Source organism: Prosopis cineraria, unplaced genomic scaffold, assembly GCF_029017545.1.
Source record: "Prosopis cineraria cultivar Desert tree isolate PC_DT_omini unplaced genomic scaffold, ASM2901754v1 PC4, whole genome shotgun sequence".
Taxonomy (NCBI): Eukaryota; Viridiplantae; Streptophyta; class Magnoliopsida; order Fabales; family Fabaceae; genus Prosopis; species Prosopis cineraria.
This window is the reverse complement of record NW_026555335.1, coordinates 3,697,873-3,710,694: the sequence shown is the minus strand read 5'-3', so window position 1 is coordinate 3,710,694 and position 12,822 is coordinate 3,697,873. Positions and strand designations below refer to the sequence as shown.

General features: G+C 33.3%; 2 protein-coding genes across 3 annotated transcripts; one reads left to right on the top strand and one right to left on the bottom strand.

Annotated features, from left to right (window-relative positions):
• Positions 1-7,442: 7,442 nt before the first annotated feature.
• On the top strand, positions 7,443-8,442 carry LOC129309345 (non-specific lipid transfer protein GPI-anchored 5-like). Its single transcript, XM_054950898.1, has 3 exons — positions 7,443-7,837; positions 7,972-8,025; positions 8,117-8,442. Exons 1-3 carry the CDS (start codon positions 7,525-7,527, stop codon positions 8,242-8,244), a joined length of 495 nt encoding a protein of 164 aa, XP_054806873.1. The 5' UTR covers positions 7,443-7,524; the 3' UTR covers positions 8,245-8,442.
• A 161-nt stretch (positions 8,443-8,603) lies between these two features.
• On the bottom strand, positions 8,604-11,738 carry LOC129309344 (protein CDC73 homolog). 2 transcript variants are annotated; one of them, XR_008592902.1, is made up of 4 exons: positions 10,694-11,738; positions 10,464-10,546; positions 10,166-10,333; positions 8,604-9,139 (listed from the first exon to the last, which is right to left on the bottom strand). XR_008592902.1 is itself a non-coding variant. In XM_054950897.1 (3 exons), the coding sequence occupies exons 1-3, from the start codon at positions 11,673-11,675 to the stop codon at positions 10,241-10,243; spliced, it is 1,158 nt and encodes a 385-aa protein (XP_054806872.1). In that variant the 5' UTR covers positions 11,676-11,738; the 3' UTR covers positions 9,963-10,240. The 2 variants fall into 2 exon arrangements, 1 of the variants encoding a protein (XP_054806872.1); XM_054950897.1 differs by lacking the exon at positions 8,604-9,139 and having other exon boundaries at positions 9,963-10,333.
• Between the last annotated feature and the right edge of the window lie 1,084 nt (positions 11,739-12,822).

Here is a 12,822-nt window from a genome sequence, read left to right as displayed (position 1 = left end):
TGGGCCGAACATAGGTTATATTAGATTAGGTTAGGCGTGTCTATCTAATCCCTTTAAAAGGGGGAAAAATGAAACCAGACCCAAACATAGGTTATATATAAGGTAAAGTTCAGAAATTTAGCTTCTAATCCCTTAACCTTGGTTTGAGCATAATGTCACAACTTATGTTCAGGTGTAAAAGAATTCATAAAGTTGTAAAATTTTTAAAGACTTTTAGGATAATGGGAAAAATTTCAGAGCTTTTAAAAAAGATTCAATGTGTTCTAAAATGTTCTACAAGCATCTAAAATAATCTAGAATTATCTAAAAAAATCTAAAAAGATTTAGAAGTTTTTAAAAAATTCTAAAAATTTATGGAGGAATGTCAAGATATTTAAAATATTTTAAAATATTTTAGAATGTTCTAAAATATTTCACACATATCTTAAAGGTTATTCTCTAAAAATATCCTTATAAATGTAAATATTTTTATGGAACACTCTAGAAGATGAATGTAAATCGTATGATTAGATTGATCTCTACTGTCCATCAATGAAGTAAGAATTTTTTAGAGAAAAGGAAAAGATCTATAAATACCCCTACAATCTCTCATTTGTAAGCTCAAACATATCAATAAAACTTTAAAGTTCTCTTGTCGAAGCTTTCTTCTTTCTTGTATTCAAGTTTCTTAATTTTTTTGCCTACATTTTGAAAGTTCGGCTGACTAAATTAGGATCAAGAGATTAATCATACTAAGGCCGACATGGTTCAAGAACAGAAAAGTTTTAAAGCCGCGACAATAAGCTACTTTCTTTTGCCTATGAGTTTCCCTAGCTTTGGTTTTATGTTTCTATGATTTATAATTTATGTACTTTTTATTTATTAATTAGATATGATTATATATCATATACAGTATATCACTGTTATGTTTGTTTTAATATTTACAAATAGTTATTTTTAATAATATATTGATTGCATTTTTTTGTAACTTTAATTATTTATTAAAATTCTTCCTGGGTTTACCCCGAGACGAGCATCTCGAGCTTCATTAGGCACACCTTCAGCCCAACCTGATATCTTTTGGATGAAAAGGAAAGCAACTGCAAAACGACTACATGTCAGTCCGACCTGAACTTTGCGTGGAGGTAACTCTTTATAGATATCATTATTTTTTTCTTAAAAAAAAACTCTTTTAACGTGTGAATTTTACAGGGCCTATAGAAAAGGAAAAGAAACCCGAGAATTTTCAGCACAATCGTGATGATTCGCAATGACATTATATTTATACATATGTTGGGCAGGAACATGCTGGGAAATTTAGAGTCATTTTGTTACATTGTAAAGGACCAGAGATGACAGTGCTGAGGATAGACTGTGTTTAATGTTTCATCATGTATATTGTAAAATTGAATGACATGAAAAATAACATATTTGATTTCTACCAACAAAAACATATTTGATTAAGAATTATACTAAACTTCTTTCTTCGGTATGAAAAATATACTAAACTATTAACTCAAGCAGGATGGAGCTAAGAATATGTGCTAATTCATAGGTTCAGGTTGGGCACATTAGTTGAGGCAAAAATGAGTTGGTTGGGTCAATCCAGTTTTACATGGGTTAAGCAATTCCAAATCCGAACTGACTCTGAGGCTAGGTGGATTAAACAAGACAATCTGTCTGTTTTCATCACAAAAACAAGACATTTTTTTCAAAAAAAAAAAATAGACCGACAAATGTCAATATCAATATTTTATGGATAGTGCTCTGGATTAATATTCACGTCATAAAGGGTGCTTCGGACTCGGAATAGCTACTCTCGCTCGTCTTTAGTCTTTACTGTCGTTCTCGCTGCAAGTCAGCTGATTTTTGAGACTCACAGGACTGAACCCCCTTGTAGTAAGAATGTAAAAGTGGGACCAGCCACACGACTTCAGCTCTACCATAAAAAGTATCCTTTTGTTATTTGAATATTTAAGAACTAAATAAAGCCTTGTGTTAATGACTTCCCAATGCGGAAATGAAGCAATATGATGAAATTTCAAAGTGATGATATAAAGGCGTATATCAGAACACAAGTACACAGACAAAACTAATAGTAGTCTAGAACAACAAGTCCAAGTGCAATCACAAGAAAGGAAGGAGAGACAGTGTAAGATAGCATGGACGATGATGGAATGAGTTGAGAATAGCTTCCTGAAGCCATTGCAGATGATGGAGTATTAGAAACAACTGATGGAGAAGAAGGTGGATTCATAAGCAATGTTGCATCTGCCAGTATCAAACTTCAGAAAGATCAGTACTCAAAACTGATATATTTATGCCTTAAAAAAAAATCAAGTTTTTTGTTGTTTCTTACTATCGAGAAGTACCTTTAAGATGGTGCTGATGAAGTACTTCAGAGGGAGAGGGAGTTGATGGAGATTGCCAACCGATACTGGTCCTATCATTATCATGTATAACAACACAAAACAGCTACAGTAATTAATTGATTTGTCCGATAAAAGTAATGATGTGTGTCACAAGTTCAAATTCTAATGATGTCAATTTCTCAAGATTAGATGGTAAGAATTTCTTTTTGAAGTTTCCTAGGCTTAACATGAACATCCTGCTTTTGAATAGACCAGTAAATTTGTTGACTTGATCAAAAGATTGCAAGGAAAAAAGTGCCTTGTAACAGCACCTGAAGCAGCAGGAAGCAATGAACCTGGCTGCAAATGATAAAGAGCAGATGAGAGGACATGTTAGCATTAATGATGAACATAATAAATAAATTGCCAAAATTTTGTTGCTTAGAAAGATGAAGGAGCAGTGCCGTTGAGAAAAAGACAAAAGCAGTCCATGCCACCATCTCTAAGGGACCTGAAGGCTTTGCAGCACTGGCTAGTTGGTAAGGACTCATTGGGATTGCTATTTATCAGGAAATTCATACAAGAAATGAAACTGGTAAGCATTGAGAAAGCGCCACATGGAATCCTAGTCTCAGCATTGGATGATGCAGGTGCAGGTGCAGCCATGGCTATATTGATAGTTAATATCAGAAACACTAAGCCCTTCATCTCTGGATATTCCCTTTTTCAGTTTTGGCTTTGTGGGGTTTGATTAAAAACGTTAGGCCAAAATGGGATTTTGGAATTTTGATGATTGGGTTAGAGAATGTGAGGGGATTTATGGAAGCGAAAAAGAAAGAAAGGCTCTGCGGTTGGGTTTCGAGAACTCAAGTGTTATCTGGGAGATACGAAATAGTTAATTGGAAACGTTAATTGTGTGACCTTCAAAGAAACCAGTTTAACAAAACAAGTTACACTCACCAGGTGGCATCTGAAACTTCATTATTTTTAAAACTTGAATTTCAATAATAAAAGAAATTTTATGTGAGAAGTTATAATTTTTTTGTTTAATTTTTACAATTCACATAATTAAAATCGTGATTGCCTAAATAAAAATTATGACTAGGACTAGTTATTTTTAAAACTTGTTTATTAATTATAAAAAATATTTTACGTGAAAAATTGTGCTTTCTTGTTTAATTTTATCGATTCACAAAATAAAAATTATAATTGTTTAAACAAAAGGTATGATTTGAAAAATGGAGCTAGAGCTGTTTTTTTTTTTATAAACATGGGGCAATATAGTTATTTAACTTAAAATTATTAATGTTAAAGAAATAATCATGAATTTTAGAGGAATTATGATATTTTGAGGAGATTTGATTATCATTTTTATAGTTTGATGAAATTTTATTGTCATTTTTCATTGGTAATTTCTTTTGATCACCTGCCAGCTTGGTCATTTACCCAATCCTCCTTAAATATTTAATATCAATTTTTTATTAGACCATCCTGAAATTTTACCTTGATGAAGAATGTTCCAGTCAATATATGGTTACTAAAGCAGCACAATTGATCAATCAAATTATGAGATTAGTGTAATTGGTGTCTTATCAAAGTTGACTTACATATTTTATCAAAAAAGCAAGAAAAGAAAGGGGAAAAAAAGAAGTTAACATACATACATACATACATACATACATACATATAGCATTATCTAGAAGAAATGAAACACTTTTAATGACTGTTTATTGCATTCATAGGTGGAGAGTATGGAGCACATGGGACTTCTGATTAATCTTCATCAATAATATCAACACAATGAAGAACAAGAGTTAGTCCAATTAACATTAATTTTGCTTATAATTTATAAGGTTATTGGATCAAATCTTATTGCCGATATAAAAATTTTATTGATAAATAATTTATAAGTGTTTTTTGAGTTTAAAGACATGCTTTGATCCTAATAAATATTCTGAACCCAACCTAACCCACCTAAACTTAAAAAAAAAAAACAAGAAGAAAGAAATAACAACACCGGTAGAATTCCATCTATAAGAACTAGTATTATCATTGTCATGATAGGAACAGAAATCAGCCTCTTGATTTAACCCACAACTTTTCTACTTTTGGACAGGGAGTGAGGTCGGGTTGAGCCATTAAATCACTACTGATATGTAAATTTAATGAAGTCACAGCTTGCGGATCTATCCTCACTCGAACACCATCAAAATTGAGAATTCTTTTCATATGTTATCTAGGAAATATTCAATGGAGAAAATCTAAGATCAGTATTATGAGGAGATTGAATCAATTAATTATGAATTCTATTAAAAAAATGCTCTTGTATGTTTTTTTTAATCCTACCATTTGACAGATTTAATTTATCTTGAAATTTCTTTTTTATTGATTCGATTTTACGATAATTTTTAGTTTAAAACTACAATGGTTCTTCTTATGCAGCGATTCATACGAAATCAACCGAAAAGAACAAACAAAAGTTAAGAGGGGGAAAAACAACAATTCTTATTCATTTGAGCTTCCCATACATAATGTCTAAAAGGGCACTTGTACAGATCTCTTATTGATTTCTTAAAATTAAATTAAAGTAAAAAAAAATTGCTTAAAATAGAGAGCTGAGGCTACCTTTAGGGTTGGGTGAGATGTGAGTAAAGCTTTATGGGGGGCTTGGACTTTCAACATTTAACATTTTAGATTCACTTCACTTTTTAACATTTTTTTTTTGGACTGAAACTTTTTATGTGAACAAAATAACTTTTTAAAAATGTGTTAAAAAGTGAATTTCACAACTTAACTTTTTGGTGGATTTAAAATTTTAAATGGGAGTTGGGTTTTACTTACTTTTATAAATGACCATAATATTCTTATCATGTTTTAATTTTTTTCCAACATTAAACTATATATATTTTATTCTTATTATTTAATTTATTTAATTTTGTTAATTTAATTTTTTTACATTTTTCAAAAAATTTTAATATGTTTTATTGTATAATAAAAATTATCAATTATCATAAATCAATGTCTTTTAGCCATTACAAATGCAAAAGTATATTTAAAAAATACAAATCATCATTAATCTAAATAACTTTCACTTTTTTAAAATAATTTTTAAAAAAATATATTTAAATATAAATTTTATTATAACAACTGACTTTTATTAAATTAATTTTTATTAAATAAACTTTTGGCAACTAAAAACCAAGCACACAGTTAGAGTTCAAATCATAATATTAAAAAAACTGCTTAAAATTAAAATTGAAAATGACTAAAAGGCTTAATAATATAAGGCCACAAAGTAATCGAGCCCAACCTTTTCACTTTAAATTACACAAAGGACTTGTTTTACATTTGTCTCCAATTTCAATTGTCGATCAAAAACCGTGCAATTTCAATCCCCGATTCTTGGGGTTGGCAATTTTAAAATCCAATTTGATGGTTTGCAAATATTATAATATAATAATGAAGTACAATTACCAGATCAATTTTGGGCCCAATTTTTTTTTTTAAAAAAAAGAACTTTGTAGATCCGAACTCTTGCCTTGTCAAAGATTCCATGAGAAGGACTAATAATTGTTAGCAGGGATGTACATGGGTGGGATTAAGCCCAAGCCGTCTCAATGACTAAATGTCATTGAAAATTTGTTTTGTCTTTTTATTCGACTGGATTCAATTTGAATCGTTTAAATTACCAATATCAATATATTCCTAAACATTACCAGAGGTAGTATTCCTCACAAGTTATGAAAAATATAATTTAATTTTAACTTTGCAAATTCCATATAGTAATTGGATTGAATAGATCAAACCAACAAGGTCATTTTTAAAAAAACTTCATTGAAGGACCGCCAGAAGACAATCCCATTTCTAAGTGGATTATCTGGTTTTTGTTCAAGAGGTTTACCTTAACTTTACAATCGATTATATATAATTTCAGCAGTGTCATTCATAACTTATGGAAGTAATTTTAACTTTTTTCACAAGTAGAATACTCTTTCCGTTTTCACGTATAACAGAAAATATCATGTGTCTTTTTGTTGATTATTTTTATTTACAAGTAAGACTACACACTTCAAGGAGTATTCACCACCTTTTTTCAAAATTACCCATTATAAAATCAATATTTAATTTCAATAGTCAAATTTGTTTCATTAGTTACCGTTAGAGAGATAATTTAGTCCAATTTTTTTTAGTTTAAGATATAATTATTATATTTAACTAATTTTTTTAATCTATGTGAATTGATTATTTTTTATTATATTTGAAAATTGAGAGAGTACTAAAATCACATAGATAAACTACTTGTGAAAAGTAAATAATCTGCTTGAGAACGAGGTTGCCTGCATCTGACTCTTCAATAAAATTTCAATAATTAAAGATTGCAATTGGAATCAATGAATTATCAAAGGCCTTAATTGTCATTTTTCCTATTTTCAATTCCATGGACCGATTCTATGTTGTCTTCAAAGAACTGCTAACCATGAGACTTGAGTTAGTCTAGCTGTGCACGTTACGCAGCTGTGCCGAACTTCTCCACATGGACAGTTATAGTTTTGAGATTTCGACGCCTCACGTTCATGTGTTGTTGAACCCAGGGACCTTTCACCTAAGAAATTGTAAATTGCGTGTTGATTGGTTTCAGATTCTGAATGAAATACAGCTTCTTTGCTTATGGCTGAGTTCAAAGTCTAAAATAAGAATTTTATTTTTGCTTTTGATAGACACGTGTATTGAAGAACGATGATAAATATGGCAGTAATTATTAAAGTTATAGGTTTCCTAACGGCGAGCTAATATTAAAATAATTATAGTCGTCGTCATTTGGTTAAGAAGAAAGAGGAGAACCAGCAGGTGTGGATTCAATGGTTCATTTCATTCCATTCCATTCCAAGAAAATCGCAGGCTTACAAGTCAGAAGAGCAGGGAGGGCACGTAACGAGACAAGTCAAAAAGCTTGAGGAGCGGTGCAAGTGCAACGAAGCGACGTCGTCTGAACAGGTGTCAAATTCTCGGCGTTTGAACACAGCGAAAGACCAAACAGTAGCTGTTAGAAAAGGTAGGAGGAGTAGTTCACCCACATATAACTGAACTCCACCCTTCGTCTCTTTGTCTGTTTCTCTGCGTCCTCAGTCCTCTGCCTACAAAAACCTCTCTCCCACAAGCAATCACCGCATCCTCTTGTCGCTTCACAGCAGATATGGCTCGCATGTGTGCGCTCATGGTGGTGGTAATGGTGGGCATGTTGTGTGCAGGGGCTGCTGCACAGTCCAGCTGCACAAACGTGTTGGTGAGCCTGTCGCCGTGCCTGAATTACATACAAGGCAACTCCTCCACGCCTTCATCGTCGTGCTGCTCTCAGCTCAGCAGCGTGGTTCGCTCCCAACCACAGTGCCTGTGTCAAGTCCTCAGCGGCGGTGGCTCCTCTCTCGGCATCAACATCAACCAGACCCAGGCTCTGGCCCTGCCTTCTGCCTGCAAGGTTCAGACCCCACCGACCTCACAGTGCAAAGGTCAGACCTTCTCTTCATATATGTATTAATACCATCAAATAAATCATTGAAGGATATAAGCAGCATCTCTTCATTCATTGCTCCCTATTATAATTCGTGTCTCTAAGCTAACATGAGCTATGGGTTGGCGGCAGCTGCTTCACCAGCGGGCTCCCCAGATGCAGACTCTCCCAACTCAGCTCCATCAGGTACATGCATAGTCTTCGTATTCATCCCTTTGAAGGATAATACAGGGAGTATATTCTGGTCTCAATTTCTCGGTTGTTCATGTTATTTCAGGGACTGGATCTAAAGATGTGCCCTCGCCGGATAATGGCTCGTCCCACGGGAATTCGATCCAGTTATCCATTCCTCTCGTCTTCATTGCTTCTGCCGCAGCATATGCTTCCGCTTTCAGGACATACTGATTCTTTCAGCCACATATATTCCACCTTGGACATGCTATTGATACGAGTGTTCTTGTGTCCAGATAGTATTGAATTCCTCTAGCTCGAAGAGTTCAATAATTCTCATTCGTTTTTGTGATTTTTCATAGTTTTGTATTGTTAAGAGACTTGTGTTTCTCTTCCCTTTATCAATAAAGATGCCTCGAGCCTTTCATTTCCTGCTCTGATCTCATCACCAAATTAACATCACACATATCGTTAAGGTTTATGACAAGATATTTGTGTATGACAAGATATTTGTGTAGACAAGCACCAAGTTAAATGTCTGGTTTCTGCTGAACTTTCGCTAGAATACCGAAGTTCTGATATTACATCAACTATTTAAATAAAACAAGTCCCGAACTTTTTGGCATAACTCAGTAAAGCATTTTACAACAAATGCCTGTAGATTCCTAGCGCTTGTTTCCTTTGGAAGAATATAATCCTATTGTGGCAAGTTCCGATTTAATCCTATCAAATCAAACAAAAGGTTTTCCTACAGCCTAGTACTTCTGATAGATTAACAAAAAATTACAGAAAAACAAATTCAAGAGTTCCTCAGAGAACTATATTTCACTCCATTTAGATCATATACATGAAGGGACTGGAAGCACTTCAGAGCAGCAACATGAACAAGTGAAGTTCAGTATAAACCATATAACTAAAATAACCCAGTAGCAATGATAAAACTTCTCCCTCATCTTTTGCTCTCATTGAATTATGTCTCTTTTCACCCGCTCCATTTGATTTGGTGGGTTAGTGTGTAACTGGAAAGTAAAGTCCCCATTCCTACAACACTTGTTCTAGTAAACCGCATATGAGCATTCGTCGCCTTCCCTCGAACAGCCATAACAGCACCAGCAGATTTCAGTCATCCCTACCAAAGATGGGAAAGAAAGGACATGCATATTTAGATCAGACTATTAAGGTTTTAATACCTCACCGTATACTAAGAGAAAATAAAAACCAAATTATGAATCCACCCAACCAATGTCCTCGGAATGCTGGACGTGCACAGCAGCACAATTCTATGACCTCTTCTCTAAATTTTGATCGCAATAAAAAACTTGTGTTCCACAAATTTGTAACTTGGCTTCCATAGTATCAAAAAATAAAAGATACGCTCAATATACGCCTTGTGTTGCAATCAATAGATTACAGATTACAAATTATGCTAAAACTGCACCCTCACTGTGTGAAATGCTAGAGTTAAAACACTCGCCGGAAGTGCGGACAAAAAAGAGTATTTTTAGGATGCTGTCTGCTACAAAGCTGTATTATACTGCATTTCTCATCAACAGCACCTTTTATTTTGGCCATCTCATCAAAACATATCTTGAAATTGTCCAAGATTTTGACATGTTAATTAGACACTAGATTTACATACCTCCCTCTCCCTCCCTCTTCTTGTGGATAAAGATCTTTCTCTTGTGTTTCTATTCTATACAAATTCGGTTAAATGGGAATGAAAGTAAAGGGTGCAGACAATAACGAAAAATTTAATATTCCATTAGATAACCTAAAAGCGAAAGTACATTCAGGCTTCCATGTAAAATTAACGACAGCTAAAGGCTTCAGATACCCCTGTGCATCGGAATCTATCTCTCACATAAATGTGACAGAGGTATCAAGAAATTATGTGTCCATCTCAACAAAACAAAATAAAGAATCGTACGGTAGACAGAAATATAAAACTCTGATTATACACACAAAAATACCTGAATAAAATCAAAGTTTTCTACAATTGTTAGCATGTAAATTAGTTATACAGAACAAATACGACTATATTTCTCCCTCTTTGTACAAAGCCAGGAAATTTGTTAAAGAAGCAAACTCCACCAAATTTGAAGCAACTAAAAACTCATACGAACTGTTCATTTATAAGAACAGCATAAGGCATTACCAAAAATTTGTCATATTCAATACTCAGAACAAGCAGCTTGATAACAAAAGTTACGATCCCTTGAGAAGTTACACATCAAGAATGTGTTCTTGAACGAACAAATTCTTCTAGTCTATCCCACACCTCCAATGCTGCAGCCCTGTCTTGGTGTCGTTTGTTCTTACTTATCTGCCAACAAGTATGAAATTTATGCTCAAAGTGACTGTTAGAGCTGGAAAAAAGATGAAGATACTAAATCGATATTATAAAATAAAAATCATCAACCAACAGTAAGGGGCACAAGAAAGAAGAAACCCACCGAAATTATCTTTACATTCCACTGCTTTACATTCTTTGCTGACTCCAAACTGTCATCTTCAAAACGCATATAAAATCCAATAACTGCTAGAACATTAACAGATTGTTACAACTAGCTTCAACTCAACCAAAATTTTTTGCAGATAAATAAACACAACTATACTCGAATTGTAGCGACGATTCCATTTGTTGAATAAAGAAAATTACATAACAACGCAAATTTCAACTCACTCTTGTTGAATATTTCAACGTGGTCTTTGAAAGGCCAGTCCTTAAACTGCCATTCTTTGCCCAACACAAAAACTGCAACCACCCGATCCCAGTCCTCCGCTTTGAGTGTAGAGGGCTTGTCCCTCACTTCATAAGCAGTGACCACCCTGTCCCTGCTAAGCTTCTTCTGCACCGTCACGCAATCTGGCCTTGCCCCCTTCATCTGCTTCACCTTGACGTCAGTCGGTATATAAACCCCATCCTCCAAAAACTCCTTCACATTGTAGATGGTAATCAGCGTCTGAAATGCACTGGGCACCAAAATTATCGGCACTCCTTCCCCTATTTTGCTACCCTTCAAGTGCATTTTGGGTTTTGGAGTAGAATCGTACCCTAGGTCATCTCCAAACCCTAAACCCCGCTCATCCGCCCCCATCAACCGACTCTTAGCAACAAGCCCGTCTTTTCTCTGCTGCGATTCGATCCTCTGCCTCTCCTCTTCGCGCTTCGTCGCTGCAACCAAAACGCTGTAGAAATCCCTATTTTTGCATTCCAGCAAGGCCTCACGGTCCTTCAACGGTCTTTCAGCCGCCCTAATCATCGACATGAAATCCAATTTCTTGTCATCCGGCACAGCTGCGAAGTCGGTGCTGACACGATTCGGAGCAAATGCAGGCTCTTCGGGACGGTACTCGATGGAATCGGTGGAGGATATCTTACCCTGAAGATATTCGAGGAGGGGTTTTCGGTCTGGAAATGTAACGGAAGGGATTCCAAGGGAGACGGTGTTCTGGATGTAATCGGTGTGCTTAAGATGGTGATTCTTGATGTAATGAACTAGGGTTTCGAGGGTGTAACGGTTGCCCTTGGTTGAGCGGTAAGCAGTCTCGACGTTGCAAGGAAAAGAGTATTCATTACCGAATCGGAACTCGCCGCCGAACCGAACTATCTTCTCCAACTCGCCTCGAATGGTGAAGTCCCTCAGGGCAGAAAGGGGATCCATCGGAGAGCTGAAACCTGGGAGTTCTCCGGTGTATCTACTGACTAACAAAAACTGCTGACGGCCCTTTCCCTTAAATAGTTTCTTGGATTTTTTTTCTTTTAGTGAGAATGAGGGGTCTCAAGAAATTTTTAAATAAGTCAGGTCACATCATTAATTATCATCAGTTCAACGAAAATATAATATTCAAATGATATTAAATAAAATTAATTTTAATATTAATAATAATATTAAAAAATAAAAAAATAAATACATATTTTATTATAAAAATAAAATTAATTAAAAGTATGTCTCATAAAATTTTCTTCAAATGACTTAAAATATTTTAATTAAAAAATTATAAATAACCTACTACATTCAATTTAATAAAAGAAATTTTATGAATTTTATGAGAATATGAATTATAATTATAAATTTTAAATTATTAAAAAAATAGTAAATTATAATTTATATTTATAATTAAAAAAATATGAATAGTCAAATAAAAAATTAACAAAATATATTTGTGATTGTTTATAATGTCATTAAAAAATTTATTTAAATTAATTATGAATCAAAATTTTTTTTGTTACCAATATACATATAAATTATTTAAAAAATTAATAAAATATACTTGTAATTATTTGTAATATCAGTTAATAATTTATCAAAGTTAATTATGAGTAATAAGCCAATAACTCATGGCTTTTTGCTGTCGAAATAAATAAAACCATTTAAAAAATTTAAAATATATACTTAAAATTATTTATAATATCAATTTATAATTCATGAGAATTAATTATAAATTACAAATCAATTACTTGCAATTCTTTACTACTGATATATAGATGAGTCATTTAAAAAATTAATAAATAATATTTGAATGTATTTATAACGTTAGTTGATAATTTATAAAAGTCAATTATGACTCTCATGTCAATCAATAAAAAATATTTTATTATAAATAAATATATGATATGTTATTAAAATTTTGTTAGAGGTCCGAATTTGAAGTTTTATTAGGAATCTGATTGATTTATAATCAAACATTCCAGTGTGTAGGATCCTCACTACAATTTTTCACATGTAAACTAAAATACAATCAAATAAAGAAATAAAACAAAATTGTATGAAATGAAACTTGAAAGGACAATGCATGAAAAAATCTAAA